Source organism: Oryza brachyantha, chromosome 1, assembly GCF_000231095.2.
Source record: "Oryza brachyantha chromosome 1, ObraRS2, whole genome shotgun sequence".
Lineage (NCBI taxonomy): Eukaryota > Viridiplantae > Streptophyta > Magnoliopsida > Poales > Poaceae > Oryza > Oryza brachyantha.
This window is the reverse complement of record NC_023163.2, coordinates 20,968,473-20,987,758: the sequence shown is the minus strand read 5'-3', so window position 1 is coordinate 20,987,758 and position 19,286 is coordinate 20,968,473. Positions and strand designations below refer to the sequence as shown.

General features: G+C 47.9%; 3 protein-coding genes across 3 annotated transcripts; 2 read left to right on the top strand and 1 right to left on the bottom strand.

Annotated features, from left to right (window-relative positions):
• The first annotated feature begins 4,146 nt into the window (after positions 1-4,146).
• Positions 4,147-6,945, top strand: LOC102709121 (cytochrome b561 and DOMON domain-containing protein At3g61750-like). The gene is made up of 4 exons (XM_006644462.3): positions 4,147-4,701; positions 4,837-5,233; positions 6,029-6,312; positions 6,500-6,945. Exons 1-4 carry the CDS (start codon positions 4,531-4,533, stop codon positions 6,755-6,757), a joined length of 1,110 nt encoding a protein of 369 aa, XP_006644525.1. The 5' UTR covers positions 4,147-4,530; the 3' UTR covers positions 6,758-6,945.
• Positions 6,946-11,015: 4,070 nt separating this feature from the next.
• On the top strand, positions 11,016-16,257 carry LOC102708845 (putative lysozyme-like protein). Its single transcript, XM_015832643.2, has 5 exons — positions 11,016-11,336; positions 12,106-12,711; positions 13,801-14,122; positions 14,251-14,328; positions 15,759-16,257. Exons 1-5 carry the CDS (start codon positions 11,242-11,244, stop codon positions 15,807-15,809), a joined length of 1,152 nt encoding a protein of 383 aa, XP_015688129.2. The 5' UTR covers positions 11,016-11,241; the 3' UTR covers positions 15,810-16,257.
• Positions 16,258-17,780: 1,523 nt separating this feature from the next.
• Positions 17,781-19,286, bottom strand: LOC102708567. Its single transcript, XM_006644461.3, has one exon. It carries the CDS (start codon positions 19,046-19,048, stop codon positions 18,173-18,175), a length of 876 nt encoding a protein of 291 aa, XP_006644524.2. The 5' UTR covers positions 19,049-19,286; the 3' UTR covers positions 17,781-18,172.

Below are 19,286 nucleotides of genomic sequence, written 5' to 3'. Positions count from 1 at the left end.
ATCCTTGAGAGGATTGTACTCTCCGTTGAGGAGCTTAAACTTAAGCCGGTTTCCACAACCCTTTCCTCGGGGTTGCACTCGTGCACTCCCCCTCACTCGAGGTATCTCTTCCCTTTCGGAGGTGAGATCCAACCATCACAAACCTTTTCCCGGCGCAACACAAGAGCTTCGGTGGCTCGAGGAACGACGCCTAGCCGTCTAGGTGCCCTCAACCACCAAGAGTAACAAGTTAGCAAAGAGATCTTGGGATGAATCTAGTGCTCACGAAATTTTTCACGAAGTCAACACCAAGCACTCAAACTAACTCAAACCAACCAACTCTCACACACACAAAATCCAAATCACTTAGATCCGTGAAGAGGAGGAAGTGAGAAAGCAAGGCTCAAAGTGAATCTCAAGAAAAGCAAGCCAAGGGCATAGAGATGAACAAGTGAAGCAGCAACCAAGGGGTGGGGGGTATTTATACCCCCTCTCAATTTCTGTCCGTTGGGGGCAAAAGATTCATTCTTCGGAACTTCCGGAGGTCTCATTCGGAACTTCCGGTCAGTTCAAAATAGCAGCCCCAACACTTAGAAAATTCAAAGTCAACTGCGAAAAGTCAAGTCAACAGAAGTTCCGGTCAAGAACTTCGGAACTTCTGTGAATCTTACAGAACCGATTCTGGCTCCTTCAGAACTTCCGTCAAACATACAGAACCGATTCTGGCTCCTTTGGAAGTTCCGACAATACCTTCAGAACTTCCGTAAATTCCAGCACAACTTCAAAAAGATAGCAAAAGATACACTTCAAAAATATTTCCGAGCACCGGATTCATTCCTAGATTTTATTTGCACACCCCTCTTTATAGTACGGCATTCCCAGTTAACTCAAATTCAAAGTAAATACACACGCCAACTCGAATATACCGACTTTACTTCTCTTTTCACGTGGGCAGCGCAACAACTTTTTCATGAAGACTATTTATACCTTCACATTTTCACACACGTCATTAGTCCTTATCATTTGATTGTTATTAATCACCAAAACAAATCAGGGGTCTAGATGCACTTTCATGTTGGACTGGAGTAAATCTTATTTTATAATATTTTGCAACTAACTTTTCTCATGTTGTTATTGGTTTTGGTTTGTTCTCCTGTGATTGGATGTAGATACAAAGTGAGAAGAGAGAATATTCATATTTGGAGTTTCTCTTTACAATATGGATGATACTCTATTTTTAAAGGATTGGATGGAGTATCTATTGGATAATATTTTTTTTTCTTCACATACTCTATTTTTAGGATAAATGATGTGATGTATTATCTGCTGAGAATGCTCTATGTATGCAAAGAATGATCCATATAATAAAGCAAAACTATTAACAACAGAAGCATGGGCGAAGCATGAGGGGAACGGAAATACTTTGGAGATGTGCCGGTGACGATCGACGGAGATGTGCTCAACACTTGGGTTGGGTGGAGAGAGCCTCCTCAACTTTTTTTTTATGGGCTATATCGGTGGAGGAGTGGGTGATCTTACCACCTTGTTTTCTGTTGATGGGTAAAGATACCTTTGGTTGGTGGAATAAATATAGCCATCCATAGTTTCAGGGATAATGTGATCTAGTTTTATGTTTAGTTAGATGGATAAGATGATCTAATTTTTTGTTTGGTTGGATGGATGAGTACGGATGAGGAGCAGATCGAATTACTAATAAATAATAATATACATTAATCATCATAGCTTTTATTGTAATTAGTACAGATAAACAACAAAATATATCTATTACCACTAATTAACTCTAAATTAAACTAGTAAATCACTAATTAATCACAAAATCTACTAATTATCACTAAATAATCGCTAATGATCAATGTTAGTAAAGGTGGATGAGCTCGTCCAGATAATTTGGCTAGATACACCTATCCAACATCTTCGTGAAATATTTCTTTCCTAATTCGTCCTATCCATCTCTACTCACGAACCAAACATATCAAAAGCTAAGCGGTCATCTCCCATTTAGAAATGTCTAGTCAACCAACACACCTAAGTAGTTTTTCCCGACTGGCTGCAAGACTGTTTCTGGCTCAGTCGACGGTGGAGTTGCCCCTTGGCTCGTTGGCCGTTGGGTATCATTGGCCGTAGTCTGCCCCCATCTAGGGCTTGACAACGGTAACAACATTAGTTTGGCCCCCTGCGGGGGTTGTCTTGGTCGGGGGCTTAGTTTTGCAGGCATCATTAGTTGTCGATTATATAGGATCGTGTTACTCGATTTCCTGCAAAAACGCATTCAACAAATCTTCAAGATGATATCTCTGCAATACAAGAATCTACATCCAAGATTGACGATATAAGTATGCTTGAGATGCAAAATTACAAAGTTTGTGGTAAATATTAAGCGAAACACATGGAGTATAGTTTAGGATAAATATTAAGAGATAGAAATATCTTAATTTTGAAATGGATGTACCTGCCTGGTTTCAAGCGTCAAGAAGCCCTTGAATGTACTACTGCTGCTAGTTTATGACAACTCTCATGTCAACTTGGATGGTGCAACCGTGCAACACATGGGTGAAATGGCATCAAGATTTCAAAGGAAATGGACTTGTATATGACGTTTGCTTTCGTCCTCTCTCTACCAACCTTTATGTACGGTTCATGCACGTGCGCTACATGGCCACTTGCAGTTAGGAGTACTGTCGAAATACTACTACCACAATTCACAGGCTTCACAGCGTTGCACCGACAAAACTAGGCACCCTGGCATCCTCGTCCTCTGAACTCAAGAAAATGAAGAAATGGAGCCCAAAAAAAAAAATTGATCCGGTTTACCGACACATGTTATTAGTTCCAACCAAGGGTTGTTAGATGGTATCCAGCCGAATTAGCTTTATTAGGATCTTAGTTCCTTTTTTTTTTTTTGGAAAGATAAGGCTCAAGAAAGTGATTGATGGCTTATTGTGTATGGCATGGACAGTCTGATATATTTTCTGCCCCCTTACACTAGGAAGTGTTCAGAACCATCTCCGATGAATGATGCTTAACACCTAATTAACGTGCTTATATAAAAATTCAATACATAATCACCAGTGAGTTTCAGTTTGCTGGATAGTGTCGGTAATTGAGATGAGGCAGAACATGCTTGCATGTGCAGGCGTATATATGACTATTTTGGAAGACCCATGTTGAGCATAGTAAGCCACAGGGCCTTACTACTCTCCTCTGCAAATGATTTGTGGTGTGGTCTTCTGATATCAATCTTCCAGCATTTCCCAGGTTTTATGTAACAACAGTCTAAAATTGAAAAAAAAAATAATTTTACGGGTCCTTCTTAAGGTACCAAGAGGTAAAAAATATTTAGTGTAAAATTTAGTACCTCTTGGTACCTACTCAATAACTGTAAAATTGCTCAACAAAAAACTATATGTTTAGTATCTTTATAATTCCAGAGCTCGCTCCAGAACCTAGACACACGCATTAACATGTTTCTTAAGGGTAAACTTGCTAGCAAACAGAAAAGAACAGGACATTGGAGCCACACAATGCACTTTCTGTAGGGGTGGTCATACGGTTAGTATGGTTGTAGGGGAAATTTGGTTATCAGAAAGTCAACAACGAAATTAGTTTAGAAAAAGCCAGAACCGAGTAATTTGGTTTCACTCATAACCGAAATTTAACAAACTGAGATCGCAAAAAAATGATAGGAATTGAAAAAAATTGACAACACATATTGTTTATCTTTTTTTAGTGTAATAACCAAATATGACGCCAAATCACAAATATTTTAGCATTATATTTGCATAATTTGACGGACTTTGCAGGTTATGAAGCTTTGATATATTGTTGTTTACGTTAGTTCGGTTATTCGGGTTAACTGATAATTATAACCGAATTAATCGAAATATTTCGGTGAGTTCCTATTGGGACGGCCGAACTAGTACCAAAAACTTCAGTTTCGTTTAGTTCGGTTCAGTTTTTTATGGGCGCACCCTAACTTTTGCACCACCTAACTTTCTGGATTTGGCCTGAACCACATGATACTATACAGCTGACGTATGGTGGAGTAGTATGGTACTAGATGTTTGCCAGTCATGGCTCAGCATCGGATGTGCTATGCTAGCCAAGAGGGCTCGAGGGCTCAAGGTAAAGCTCAGGCCTGGAGGACGGAGCAGGAGGACACACACATGGAGATGGACCGGATAGCATTTTTGCCACCCTTCTTTGCCTCTCTTTCTAGCCCATGTGTGTGTTGGTTGGTTCCAGATCTAACGTGCGTGCTCACCACTCGCAGGACCAGCTCACCAACGACAATATCATAAGCAGAAGAATCACGAGCTGCATCCATCAAGTTGCACTTGCCACTCCATCAGCCTCTGCCTCCCTCCCAACCCAAATCATCGAGAAAAGAGGACAAAAAAAGGAAAAGGTCGGCACTCGGCACTTCGGCTTCAGCAATTGCGATCTTAAGTGCTTAGCTCCGCCAGACAGCGACGTACTAGCAAGTACCACTAGTTCGTTCACGTCGCCGGCCGGCGGGCTTCCCGGCAATTGATGGCGCGCGCCGGTGCGGTGCTCGCGGTGCTTGCCGCTGCGTCTGTCTTGTTGGCGCCGAGGGCGGCGACGGCGCAGACCTCCGGCTGCGACGACGCGCTGCCGCCGGTGCTCGCCGGCAACTACTCGGGGCTGGCCTGCCGCCCCGTCTGGAACAGCTTCGTGCTCCGGGTAAGTACCCCCACCGCCACGCCCCTCCCAATGCTCCGGCGGGTCTCGCCGCCGCGAGCCAAGATCTGCGGCCGCGCGCTCCGTGCTCACTGCCAACTTCTCTCTCTCTCTCTCTCTCTCTCCGCCGCATCGCAGTACGCGCAGGGGAAGGACAACGTGCTGCGGGTGGTGCTGTCGGCGATGTACAGCACGGGGTGGGTGGGGATGGGGTTCTCCAAGGACGGGATGATGGTGGGATCGAGCGCCATGGTGGGGTGGATCGGCAAGACGGGGAGATCCCACGTCAAGCAGTTCGCCCTCGACGGCAAGACCCCCTCGCAGGTGGTCGCCGACAAGGGGTTCTTGCAGTCCAAGGACCACAACCACGTCGTCGTCGTGCAGCAGGCCAAGATCTACATCGCCTTCCAGCTCAGGTTCCCGTCGGCGCTCAAGCGGCAGCAGGTGCTCCTCGCCTTCGGCACCGGCATCCCCGCCAACGACCGCCTCATGCTGCACGCGGACAAGACGTCCTTCACCTTCGATTTCACCACTGGTTCGTTCGTTAATTTCCTCTGTCCGTCGGCTAGAAACGTCGCTTTTTTAAAATTAGACGAAAGATACGGATGCACACGGCACACCATACTCACACACCACCCGTGAATGCACCATCTAACATACGCTTACAGAAACCAAGGCAAATATTGCATTGAGCCATTGATCCAAATATATATTCTGTTAGTCCTTCGGATACGAGCGCCCACAACTTTTTGCTTATGTTTACGTTTATATGCTAAAATTTAAATTTTTAATTTTAAATTTAGAGTTGATTTTGGTGTTTTTCCACCAAAGTTTATTTTACAGTCTCATTTTTTATATCGCTAAGAATACGTATATAAAATTTTTATTTATAAATTATTTTTCGTTTATAAATATGTTTTTGATTTTCCACGGAACACCCCCACAATCACCCCCCAAGGCTTTATCAACTGAGAAGTTAGAACCATCCCAAAATAAATGTCAGTATATGTACGCGAGTTGGTCTGGATGTCGCTGAATTCAGTAGGTTCAGTTCCTTTTTTATTCATTGCCTCAAGGATAAAATAAATTGGTTAACATAAATTGGTTGTGAAAACTATGTGTGATCTGAGTTATTCTTGTTAATTGAATGACCACATGCCTTCAAAAAATTATCATAAAAAATGCAAAAATGAGATAAGCATTAATTTGCTACAAGTCATGTGATGAATTCACCAAATCATTCTTTTCTTTGAAACTTCTGATATCACTTCAGTTGCAAAATGTGAAAGTTCTAACATCATCGAACAACTTGGCACTGGACCATTTGCAGGCAGTTCTTTTGGTTCGTCCTACCCAGATGGTCTGAAGAGGGCTCATGGGGCGCTCAACCTGTTTGCCTGGGGCGTTCTCCTGCCTATCGGTGCTATTGTCGCGCGGTACTGCAGGAGATGGGACCCTCTGTGGTTCTACCTTCATGGCGGCATCCAGTTTGTGGGCTTCATCCTCGGTCTGGCTGGCATTGTGGCCGGAGTAGCATTGTACAATAAGATCCAAGCAGATGTCCCTGCACACAGGGGCCTTGGCATATTTGTGCTTGTGCTAGGTATCCTGCAGGTATGCCCCTTCTGCTCCCTTCTTGCAAACTCATGTTTGTTATAGCGATACTATAGTACTGTACTAAGTCTCTCTGTGCTGACTAGGAACTAATTACATAGAAAGTATGTAATATGAATAGTCTGATTTTAGTCTTGTTCGAGCAAAAAAAGGGATACATGGATCTGAGTATGTCTTATTTGTACAGATTCTAGCATTCTTCCTAAGGCCTCACAAGGACTCAAAACATCGGAAATACTGGAACTGGTACCACCATTGGGTAGGCAGGCTTGCGCTCTTCTTTGCAGCAATCAACATTGTCCTTGGAATCAAGGTCGGAGCCGCTGACTCATGGAAGATCGGCTATGGCTTCAACCTGGCCATCCTCCTGATCACCATCATCACCCTGGAGGTCCTGCTATGGACAAGGTGGAAAAACAACAGCAGTTCGATGCCAACATATTAAGTGTAATCAATTAGGTTCTTGTCGTTGTAACTTGAATTATAACAGAAGAACGTATTCTCCCATTACTTTTCTGGTTATGTTGTATCATTGTGTGATGCTATTGCTTTGAGTCTTTGATGTTTCTGCAAGATCTTTTAGCAGAAACCAAAGATCTAGTAGAAAATTAGTCACTCGATGATGAGACGTGATTGTGAAAATTGACTGGATAACACATAGAGGCAGTAGTATTACGGTAGCAGAAGTGTACACATACCATTGTGTTTATTCTGTAAGATCGAGAAGTGATCTACAAGTTTCTGAGATAAATAATTGGTGGGCTGTGATACAAAGTATTTTGTGATAAATTGATCGGACGGTCAGCCCGTAGGTATATGGACGGTCAGACCAGCAGATTAGACTTAGCAATTTTGGATTTGGATAATCATTTTGGTTTTGAATTTGTTCTTCGTGGATTTGACTTCTAGATTGTTTCTATACGTATGGGTACTGTTGTTTTGCTAACAATGAGTCAAGTTGAAGATAGCTTGGTCTCGGAATATGGTTTCTTTGTTTTATTCATGTGTAGGTGATTTGATGCTTTGGGAAAGTATTACTGGTGATGGATCGGGAGTCAACTTGAAGATAAGTTGACTTCCGGATGGTCAAATTTCATGCAGGATACTTAGACTAAAGATCAACGCACGTGGTTGGTGAAGATTTCATATGACATATGATGGAGATATTGTGGCGTATGGGATATGACGTTGAATTCTAATAGAAGTCTGAATATGAGAAGATTAGTTGCATTAGAGATAAAGATATGTTGGTTATGGATAAGGAAAGGTTTTCCATGAGATTAGGAGTCTTAATTCGTGCTAGATATGTGGGCTTTACATAGCCATGTTGAGGTTATAAATATTTCCGAGAGGTATGTCCTCGGTGAGTTTTTTAGTGCCTTTTGTGAGAAAAATTAGGGTTTTGACTCGATTTCTATATTAGATCGAAAGTTTTTGTTCGGAATGTTATTTGTGCACTTTGTAAGCACTGGTTGATCAATAAAAATCGAGAGATTCGATCTACATCTTAAAGTGTTGTCAATGATGTTTTTCCAGGATCCTGACGGTCCAATCGCAGGCAAGCGGCCGGTCTGACCGGTGACATACCTATGGTCTAACCATGGTCTAACCGGAGGTATGCGAGAAAGCCTTTGATACTAAAATTTATCAACTAAAATTTCACCCTACTTTAGAAAATACTTCAGATACTAAAATTTATGCTCAAAAGTTTGATACATCAAGACACAAAGTAACCAGCGGTATTAAATTTTACACTAAAAGATATAATTTCTTTCAGTATTTTCTGAAAGATGACGAAGTTGCTATAATAAAATACATATCCTATTGAGCTATTTGTACCTAAAGTTATTTGGAGAATGCCTATAACGGGTCGCTCCACCGGGTCCCACCTTGCTATTCTCCTCCATCGTTTTCCCTCACCGGTAAATCCAATCCCATCTCCATCGCAAACTTGAAGCTTTCCTCTTCTTCTCTCTCCCTTGTCTGCTGCGGCTTGAAAGGGCCAGAAGCATACACCGACAGGGACGGTGAGTATTATGTGATGCATCTCACAATGGAACTTGGCGCAGTGGATCCGACGGCGCTGGTATGGTCGAGTCGAGGGTCGACGTTGAACTGGTGCAACCACATCGGCAGGAAGCAGCACCATGGCGGAGCTCGTCGCGGGACAGCACGCCATCGCCATTGGCGTTGACGCTAGCTCTGGGCGACGGCGCCACTGTCCTCCGCTACCGCTAAGGTGAGCTCCATCGGGCCATCTCAGGATCAGCATGCTTATGGTTTCATTAATTTGTGTTGTTGTTGGCTTCCTACTAGTGATGCCGTGGTGGTTTGGGTGGTTGACTACAGAGTTGGGGGCAGTGCTTTCAGCCATTTAGGAGATTTGTTATTTGAATGTTTTGATGTAATTTTTTTTTAGCATTTCACCGGTTCATATGCAACATTGCACGTAATATCTAGAGATGTTTCAACAAGTACTTTTGTGATGTTTCAATGTTTAGAAATAGAAGTTTCACATGTGATGTAAAAATGTTCAACTAAGAGGCAGTGCTTCAAATCCCTTAATTAGTTTTTAAAGTTGTACTCTGCCCGTAAAACGGGCCCGAGGATACCCCTACGAGTGTGGCGCATGGTAGCTATGGACCCAAGAATCCCTAAGAAGGGGGTCGGGCCCCAAGAGACATGTGCCTCGCAACATACCCCTGAGGATGCCGCCGGGACAAGGGGTCGGGGTCGGATGGACCGCCGTAAAAAACCCGCATGAAAGGTAGTGGAGTGCGTCCCTGGGATTTGACCTTCGCATTCAATGCGATGGGAGAGGACCTGGAGCATGCGTCACCCGCGTGGCAGAAAAAGTCGTGTGTCTTCCCCGCACTCAATGAAGGCAGGCACGCGGGCGTCCCTGGTGGCGTCTTCCGCAGAAAAAGAGGCGCAGAGTGGCACGTCAGAGAGGGCAGTCGTGCCACGCCCTTGCCAGGGTACCAGCCCTCGCTCCATCATGGTTGTATTTAATGCGACTATCAACCAGCATGAGGAATGAGGGCGCCTGCCCCGTTGCTTAAAACGGTCACCCACCTCTAAGATGGGACACTGACCGATGGGACCTAGCAGAGGAGGCATGGCTGCCTCCTCCAGCAACCATCTAACAGATGGGACCAAGCAAGGACAGTACGATTGACACCAACCTACCCTCTAACGGATCAAGACCAACACGACGGCCACAGATCTTCGCATCGCCAAGTAGTAGCGTGATGATGGTCTTCTCTTTAGTAGTTGGTAGGACTGTGGCAATTGTGGTAACCTTTTACTATTATACAAGGAGGCCTTGTTCCGGCCAGAAGAGAGATCCGATTCCGATTGATACACAAGCCGTACCTTTCCAAAGAAGGTTTGTACTCACATTTTCTTAGTGACCAAGCGACAGGAGTAAAGTATTACGCCTTGCGGTGACCAGAATTTGTATAACTCTTCGTGTTTCATTTTTCACAGGAACCCCTAACCCCACACCCCTGACCGAACCAAAAAAAGGTTCTTCGAATCCCTGCTCGAGGAGCTTGCACTCTGACATACTCTATATCAACAATAATGTTTTAGTACCCTAATTTTTTTCTAGTGTTCTACTGAAACAAATTGCCTGCTCAATTTTTTACGGTTTATGCCACCCGACACTTAGTCTTATCTAATTTATTTTTTTATTATCATAGACGATCTAGGTATACCGTGTGACAGCGTGGTAGGTTTGTTAATCTCTGTTGGCTAGTTGCTTAAGTATGTAGACCTCATGAGTCGGTCTAAAATGTCAATATTTTTACCAAAATTAATTTATAATTTTTATGATATTTTTTCATAGTTTTTATACGTTGATATATAAGTTGCCAAGAACATAAGTATAAAGTTAAAACCATATTTTTTTCACGCTAATGTACAGTTTGATGTATTTTCGTATTTCCACAATCGATTGGGTCTGTATTGTTGTGGGGCATGGGACGCTTCTGCCTTTAGCCGATCATGTCGCCGGTCGCTAAACCGGTCACAAACTCGCAACCCAAGTTTTACACATCCAATAGGCAGCCGCCTCCTCACGTGCCTACCGCCCAAGACCCAATTTCCGTCGCGATCGAAGGACTGGAGTGATATCCACCGTACACGCAACGATCGGCACGATCTCGTCCGTTGGATTATAGATCTTATCTCGTCCAGGGTACGTACGTCTCTGACAACCGGGGACACGCACATGTGGGACCAAGAGGTCAGAGAGGCAGGACGCATCCTCCTCCAGCTCGTCAGCGTGGGGCGCGCGAGTCGCGGGCCGCTCCGTGGCAGACTGGCATGTTTACCGTCCACGTGGCGCATGATCGCACGGGATGCTCCTACATGTGGGCCATATGCATTTTAGCTGGCCCACCTGTCAGGCCCTTCTCCGTTCGAATGGAAATCTCTCACTGGCTTGCAGTGCAAGGGAGGGATGATGAGATCAGGCTCGCTCGGATCTCCTCCACCTCCTCTCCGTAGTACTACGAAAGAGCCCGGCAACTTGGCCACTAATCACCAGTTTGCCACGGCCCGCGCGGGGGCAGTTTGGGCAGACCAGAAGCGGTGGCAGAACGGTGAATAGCCACCGGTGGCGGAGGGCAAAACGGGAAGAACGGGAAAGATAAAGCCTCTATTTGGACCTCGACTCTGCTCCGCATCGCCATTGCTGCTCTCCTCTCCCGTCTTCCCCCCTCCTCCTCCCCCTCATCGTCGCCTCGTGTGCCGCCTGTTCTTCTTCTTCTTCGCACGATTCTCCCTGTAAATTTCCCGGCCGTTTCTCGCACCTCGTGCATCGTCGTCTGTTGGAGGCCTTGGACGGCAGGGAAAGGAGACCGATTGGCGGACCGGTAAGGGACGGACGCGGGCCGGAGCGGTGGCCGACGGCCATTTTTTTTCATGCGTGGCTCCCTGGAGGTCCACGCGATTGGCAGAGACGCCGCGTCGCCGTGCGCCCTGAGACTGAAAGCTCTCCCGGCATTGGACATGATGAGGTAGACGGCAGATCTTCGAGCCCTTCGCCTCTCGTCCTTGTTCCTGTGGCTCCTCGTTTCCCCCCTCTGTCTCAGATCGAAGTGTGCTATGTTGTTCCTACGGTTTGCGTTGGATTTTGTTTCCACCCCCGTTTTGCTTCGACCGGTGAAGCGGTTTGGTTGAATCGCCGGTCTGCCGGAGTTGCGCCGGCCTCGTTGTCAAATTTTTGGCTTTTCGGTTTTTACTTGTTCATATGTCTTGTGGTTTTGTTCTCTGTTTGATTTTTTGTATTTTACGCTGTACGCTGTTGCTGTTGCTGTTGTTGCGGTTCGATTGATCTCTGTTTTGCTGTTCTATGCCGGTTTCGTTTATTCTTGCCAAATTCAGGCCTTTCCGTTTTGACCCGATTTCAATCTCTCTATTTCGTAGTCTTGTGTTCATAATATCAGTACCATCGTCTTCTTCCCCTGCCTCTTTCGGTTTCTCTCTAGCAGTTTCAGAGACCTCTATGTTGGAGATGTTAGTCCATATGTGGTTCATGTCAGTATGTTCATGTTCTTTGTGGCCGTCTTCCCTTGGAAGAGCTGGTGGTTATCAAATTTGCGGTCATTCTGGTGTATCTCCTGTTTCCCCGGTTTTGTTGCATATATGCAGAGTTCGGTCTATTTATCTTGCTTCCATTCCATCAGATACTCCGGGAGGAAGACGGATTTTGTAACTTGCATTTTGTAGCAGATCTCTATCCCTGATCAAATCGCTAATCGGCGTCTTTTTTTTGATTCATGGCAGGTACCAAAGGCTTAGCCCGGACTGCCTCCCGCTGGCCAACGGCGGCGGCGGAGGAAGCGGCAGCGTGACCCGGAAGCCGGCGTCGAGATCCTGCAAGGACGACGATGGCGGCTCAGCCGACGGCTCCCGCCTCGCGCCGTACCTCCCGTCGCCGCAGCTCGATTCCAAGCCGCTGCGCGCTCGAGCGCCGCAGCTGCCGTCCTCGTCGGCTACCTGGAGCCCGGCGCGCGACCGCGACCGAGACCACGCGCACTACAACCACCACCCGTCGGACTCCTCCGACACGGCCTCGCCGAGCTCGAACGGCGGCGGCGGCGGCGCGGGCACCGGGGGCGACGTGCTGCTGCAGTGGGGGCACAACAAGCGCTCCCGCTGCCGGCGCGACTCCTCCGCGGTCTCCTCAGCCAACGCGGCCCCCTCTTCGCAGCGCCGGCAGACCGCCGCCTCCGCTGTCAAGATCCAGCGCCGCTCGTCGGCGCCAGCGGAGAAGCTCATGCCGCTGCCGCCCCCCTCCACTACCGGGTCGTACACGCGCGGCTCCAACCTGAGGTCCGCGTCCTCTTTCTCGACGCGGTCCGCCGCCGCCGGAGAGGCCCATCCTCACAGGTAACACACGCCTCCTACCTTCTCATCTCGTGGGGAAGATGACGTTCCTCTTTTTCCTTTCGCTGTATTTTCCGCTCGGAGACTTTTTTTTTTCTCCGTTTCCGCTTTTGCCCCCCGCGGAAAAACTACCGGGCCTCGTTGGAGTCGTGGATAGGGGGGTTCGTGGGTTCGTGCCTTCGCGGCGTTATTTATTCGCATCAGTTTTTTGCGATCTTCGGGTTTGGGTCTCTTTTGGTTTGGTTTCTGTGAGCTGTACCGCTCCATCTTTTTCTATAGCACCGTAGGGGCGAGGTGGATTTGAGTTTGATGAAAGATTCCTTTCTCTTCTTTACTTCACGCACTTTACTTTTTTTTTGCATAAAAAAATCGGAGCAGGTTTTCACCTGATCTGGATCGCTTCGTCTCTCTCCCTGAATTTTCGTGGTATTTACTACTTTTTATATTTTTTTTAATTTTTTCTGGGAGGAATTCCTGTGTCCGGATCCGGTGTGTGTGGTACATTGGGGGTGGTAACTTCACCTTCCTCTTCCTTGCCTTCCTGTAAGCCAGACAATAAGGTCATAGGCAGCAAGTAGCCGTATTTGTCACACGTTGCATGATGCATGGGGACCCCCTGCGAGATCTCCATATCTCGCTAAAATTCGTTGATGGTCACGGTGGTGCTACTCGTGCTAGAGCAGCTTTTAATTTGGGGGGAATTGTTTGGTTGATCCGGTGAATTTGGGGTGCGTTTGGGTGATGATGATGACGATCGTATGAATTTGCAGCATCAAGAGGAGAGGAGAGGACAGAAGAGCTTTGTACTACCGCTTGTAAGGTAGATGGTTATAAATATATCCACATCGCAACTGCAGCTCCCCCTCTTCTTTGGGCATCCATGTTGTTGTGGTAGGAGTCAGTCTCTGGTAGACTAGTTGTGCTACCAGTTGAGGAGTAACCCAATCCACCCTACCCACCTCCTCCTCCCCTTTGCCCTTTGTCACAACCTCCCAACCACCTCCTCCAACAAGGCCATCATCACCACCACTACCACCGCAGCAATCCCATGATTAACAACATCTTGTTTCTTTTCCCTGGTGGTATGATCAGGTCCGCGGCGGAGGAGCGATCGGGTGGCGGCGGGCACAGGCGGTCGCCGGACAAGGCGCACAAGTCCGCCCTGGACGCTGTGCTGCAAATGGATTCCAAGAACAACCACCATCACCACCACCACCACCACGACTCTTTGCTGGCCGCAAACGGCGGCACCGGCGCGGCCGAGAAGCTCGGCGGCGTCGAGCGGTTTGAGCTGCCTCGGATCTACATCTCGCTGTCGCGCAAGGAGAAGGAGGACGACTTCTTGGCCATGAAGGGCACCAAGCTGCCGCAGAGGCCCAAGAAGAGGGCCAAGAACGTGGACAAGACCCTCCAAGTATGCCATGCCAATCTTTTGCTCCGCCGAAACGACCTCTGATCTTATCTGTTCCGATCCATTCTTGCATCTGTTCTGATCACAGGGCTAACCATGTGTCCCGTGTTGTCTACCGATGTGATGTGCAGTATGTCTTCCCTGGGATGTGGCTTTCGGACTTGACAAAAGGCCGGTATGAGGTGCGAGAGAAGAAATGTGTGAAGAAGGTATACTCGAGTACTCCACTCGCATCTGGCATTTTCAGTTCATGCATTCCGTTTTTTCTTTATTACGTCGTGCTATGAATCAAACAGGAAGAGGAAAATTACCTTAGATTTAGGGGCATCAGTGTCGCAGACTGATTAGGGCCCTGTTTAGATCCTTGGAAATAGCAAAAGTTTTGATATTTTGGAGCACTCTTTTATAAAATGGATCTAAAAATTAGGGTAAGAAAATGACAACTTGGCATTTGGTAGTCTAGAGTAGCAAATTTTGTCAAAAAGTGCACAAGGATGCGGACCATCTCTCACTTTTACTTAAAAAATGACAACTTTTGCATACCTCTAAACATCAAGTTGTAAAAATGCAATGTCAAAATTTTTCTCACCAAAACTTTTATCATTTGTCATTTGGTATTTCAAATGGATCTAAACAGCCCCGGTGTAATGCAAAGATAAAGCCGGAGAGTAGTAGGTGAATTAGTTGCCCCTTTTGTTTTGGGTTGGCCCCCTTCTCATTCACGTGGGGCCCATGACTCGTGATGCTCCGTGTCCTCATTGATGACGGCACGGCACTGATATATTTTGGCTCGGCTTTATTGCTGTGGACGTGGAGATGCAAGCGAACGATCATTCTACTGCCCTCACCACAAGGAGCCTTCCAGTTCTAGGTTTACTTGGATCCGTTCATTCGTTTTTTCATCTTTTGTCACATGCTTTCCCAGGCAAAACCCATTCAAGAACACTAGTCACAAAATACTAGAGCGCCCGATGTGCCGCCACATGTCAGCACAAAGAACAAAAATTAATCCTGACCTGTTTCAGTATGGGGCCCAGTTATCAGCCTCTTATCTCGCCCTTGAGAAACATGAGAAGAACTGTTAGTTCAGTGCTTAGCCGTGCGTGCGGGATTGTTGACAACCTGATATACAGGACCTTGAATGCAAGTCGTTATCGCTGACAAGTAGGGAAGGGGCCAACGTGGAGACATGTATCTGTGTCTTTTGTTAGGACCACATGATGATGTCGGGATAGAGCTTGGAACCATAACCATCGAAAAAGAAGAGAAAAAAAAAGGTACAAAGGGTTGAAAAAGAAATTGTGGTGCTCTCTTTTGATCAAGTCGTCTGGACAGGGCCTTCAACTCACATCTGCGTTGTTATTATGAGCGTACAAGCATGTTTTGTTATTAGTGAGCTCCTGCAACATGCATGTTTTTCAATAGTAGCAACTAGGAGCCGGCTGGAATCTTGTAACATGAAACTCTTTAATTTATTTAGCTGACTGACAGCTATTAATACTCCTGATAGTTAGGTCGTGCTCGGAGGATGCTAGATTCTCCACAAGCATTAGACATGCACATCCACCTAACCACATCACATAGCATCAGTTTGTGCTTAATCTCGGCACTAACCGAATACTCTTTTCTGGTGACGCAGAGGCGTAGAGGGCTGAAAGGGATGGAGAGCATGGACAGCGACTCGGAGTGACGGCAGAGCGCAAGGTCAAGCGAGGCAATAAGATTGGACAGATGGAGATTGGGCAAAGCCACAGAAGGAAGGAAGGAAGGCGAGTGTGTTTTTTGTGTACATGGAGATGAACAAGATGAGATTAGCGAAGAGGAGGAGCCGAGGGGCAGGAGGTGCGCGCTCGCTCTGCCTATCTCTCTCCTCGAGGCGCCCGGCCCAGCGCGGAAGTGGCTCCCTCGAGACGACGACGATGGCCCCGGCGGATTTTTATTTCGTTTGGGTTTTGTCAGAGCAGGTCACTTGCTTGCACGTCGTCCCAGCGGCGCACAACTACGGCGCCGCGTTTTTTTTTTCTCCCCGCGAGGCCATTTTGTGGTGTAATTCTTTGGGTGGGGGGCTCCGGCGGCCGGCCTCGCCTTTCCTGTGAGCTGCCGTTTGGTTGGAATGGTTACCTGGTGACTCTTGTGCATAGTTGTCTAGCCTTTCTTCTTCTTTCTTTTTTTTTTTTGGGAAATTTTGGTTCTTTTCTAATCTTCCCTCGTTCCTTGTTTCCTTTCATTCACGTTAGACCGTCTTCAGCACTCAAAAAATGTTCTGAAAAAAAATATCGGAGATTACAGTTGGTAGTCCTTGCGAGTTGTGACGAACTGACGCAAAAGTTCGGCGTGCCGGACGGGGCGGAGATCTCAAGGATCTTCTACGTCGTTTATGACGGAAGAGTCCGTTACAGAAGATTGGCATGGCTCGTCCAACCGGCCGTGCGATAATACACAAATCTTGGGTGGGGATTGGCGGGACACGTGTAGGGATCTCGCGTAATCAACTGCCAACTGGGCCGCTGTTTTCTTTGGTTTCCTTCCTTCCTCCACTCCACGCCACCCGTAGCGTAATACTGTTGCGGAATACGCTGATTGGGTTATTGGTTAGCTGTCCCGAGTCGTATCATGTGCTGGTGGTGCGTACGCACGCTACGCTACATGTGGCCAGTGGGCGGGTTTGGGAGGGGGCCGCCCGTGAGGCGAGGAAACGAGCGGTTGGAAGACGGCAGCGACCACGAATTGGCCCTACGACGCAACGCCGGCGATAGCTAGCCGGTGAAGCAGATTCTTGTGCGAAGTGCGGTGTGTTGCCTTGCCCTTGGCCTTGGGCTCTTGTGTTGAGAGGCAGATTCTTGACGCGCGCGCACGCACGCAGGCAGCAAGCAAGCAGCGCGCTTGAGTATATATTTGCACGCGACCGACGCCGATCGGAGGCGTCGGGATATCTGTCGCGTAGGCAGGGGCGATCGAGTCGTGTGCTTGCTCTCCCGGTGTTCTTTGCTTGCGTTGGTTGCCCCGGCGCTCTCCGGTTGCCGTACACTAGCCGCTTTGCTTGAGCCACGAGGCATGCTGTCGCACACAAGCTGATAGCCTGCTACAAGTAAGCATGTAAAATTTGCAAAGCAATACGGCATCGGCTGCCGGGCGCACCGAGATTTCTGGTGGATAATAACTTGATGCTTGTGTTTTCAGGGCTCGGTCGGTCGGATCGGCCGCACCGCCCCTTCCGTCCGTCGATAAAGCGGGAGCGGTGTGCCGGTGCGAGACGGGTAGTACCTAAACTTGCCGCTTTCACGCGCTGCCTGCCTGTGCTCCTAATTTCGGATGCTTGTCGTCCGTCACGATTTATCCCGCCATGCGGTCTCGTCCTTCCTTGGTATCCGTCTCTGTCGGTCTCTGCTCACGGCAGCGAAGGGCGAACATGCCACGGCTCTCTTGCTCTCCAGCTGATTCTTCACACGAAATTGTCCCCTAAGCGCTGCTCGCTGTGCTGCATAGCAGAGAATTTAATTATCAGGACGAGTAAAGTAATCGGCGGATCTTCTTCCTCGAATTCCGCCGAGTTGCTGGCTTGCTGCTGCCTAGAAATTCATCAAATCATTGGTGCTGACAGCGTAGGAGAAATCACGAGAGCTGCCTGATTGGTTGCTTCCTGCGTTGTACGGTGGAAATATGTGAGACTTTCTTACGCAAATTTATGCCTTTTTTTCTTCTCCTATCAGTTTGACGAGCGCGCATGGTCCATTGGTCCGCATGTACGATGTAGAGTAGGCAAACAACAGCACCAGGACGGCGAATGAATGAGAAGGCCAGGCCTGTTCCAATGTTCGTCAGAAACTTTCTTGTTCTGATCTGAGTCGACCACAAGGTCAGAAATTTCATCTCAATTTCACGTCAGACGGTTCGATTCTCGAACAAACAGGGGGGGAAAATTCTTAATTTATGTTTTTTATTTTGCAGGAATGACCAAAACAATGAGGCACGGAAACTGTGAGCATGTGATGATGAATCAAACCAGAAAGCTGCTTCCTCTCTGTTCTCGTTCTCTCTCGGTTTGTCCTCGAACTAGAGTATCCTGAACCATGAGCCGAGGAAGGGGAACAATGCCACGAGAAGGCGCGTCAACAGTGGCGCTTGGTTATACCTCCTGCTGCCGCCGCTTCTTCCTCGGGACATGCCGCCATTGCTGCGTCGTGGACCTCTCCTCGACCGCAATCCAATTCCCAGATCGGCAGTGGCAGCAGCCGTGTCGGGCTCAGGTGGCGTCGTCCTCTTGCCTGTGCTCTCCTGCTGTCTCTGGTCCTCGTCGTAGAGGAGGTCATCCCATCCTCCAAAACTGGAGCCTGATTTGTTAGGTTGCTGGTAGCTTCTGCTCTGCCATTGCCGGGCTCCGCCCTCATAGTAGTCGTCGTAGTCTACCTCTCGGCGTTCGAAGGGAGGATCGCCGTCGTATTGGTATTCGTACGACTCCTCCTGCTGCTCCCTCCCACGGGTGGTGAAGAAGGAGACGACCCAGGAGATGGCGGACTGAGCGAGCGGCAGCGCCATGGCCATGAGGAAAGCTTTGGGCCCCGTGGCGACCAGCATGGACGCCAGCAGCAGCGGCAGCACATAGCCGTACGCCCGGAAGAGCTTGGAAAACCATGGCTCGCCGAACAGCTGCTGGGCTGAGCCGCCCGGCAAGCCGTCCTCGTATTCGTACTCCTCGTCTTCCTCTTCTTCCTCCAGATCCTCGTCGGACCACCACCGCCTCCTCCCCTTCGTCGACGTCGACGTCCTCCACGGTCCCTCCGAGCGTTGACAGCGGCAGCGAAGCAGCCGCAGGGATGCGGGGGGCATCGGGCGCTGGGTTTGGGAGGTTGCTGGTGAAGGTGGTCCTACTCCGACGAGCCGTCCCCGTACAAGAGGAGGACGAGGCGGCGGCGGCAGCGGCATAGCCATTGCCCAGCTCGCGACAAAGCAGAGCAAGACGGACAAGGAGGGATAAGGGGGGACGATCGAGTGGCTGTGTGGACAAGACGATCCGTGATCCAAAATGGGTTGCTATACGGCAAAATTGCAAAAACCAATCAAAATAGTTCAAACATTCTACCCTCTCAAGTTTAAAATTCTCTGTTGTAAACATCTAGTTTCTAATTTGATTTGATGTATAACTTATAAACTTAGGGTGACATTTATG

Bases quoted from the DNA above. Each gene is read 5' to 3' on its own strand.
- LOC102708567 (XM_006644461.3), bottom strand. From the start codon at position 19,048: ATGGCTATGCCGCTGCCGCCGCCGCCTCGTCCTCCTCTTGTACGGGGA.
- LOC102708845 (XM_015832643.2), top strand. From the start codon at position 11,242: ATGCGTGGCTCCCTGGAGGTCCACGCGATTGGCAGAGACGCCGCGTCG. The intron at 11,337-12,105 runs GTAGACGGCAGA...GATTCATGGCAG, and splicing joins CCGGCATTGGACATGATGAG to GTACCAAAGGCTTAGCCCGG. The intron at 12,712-13,800 runs GTAACACACGCC...TGGTATGATCAG, and splicing joins GGAGAGGCCCATCCTCACAG to GTCCGCGGCGGAGGAGCGAT.
- LOC102709121 (XM_006644462.3), top strand. From the start codon at position 4,531: ATGGCGCGCGCCGGTGCGGTGCTCGCGGTGCTTGCCGCTGCGTCTGTC. The intron at 5,234-6,028 runs GTTCGTTCGTTA...GACCATTTGCAG, and splicing joins CACCTTCGATTTCACCACTG to GCAGTTCTTTTGGTTCGTCC. The intron at 6,313-6,499 runs GTATGCCCCTTC...TTATTTGTACAG, and splicing joins TTGTGCTAGGTATCCTGCAG to ATTCTAGCATTCTTCCTAAG.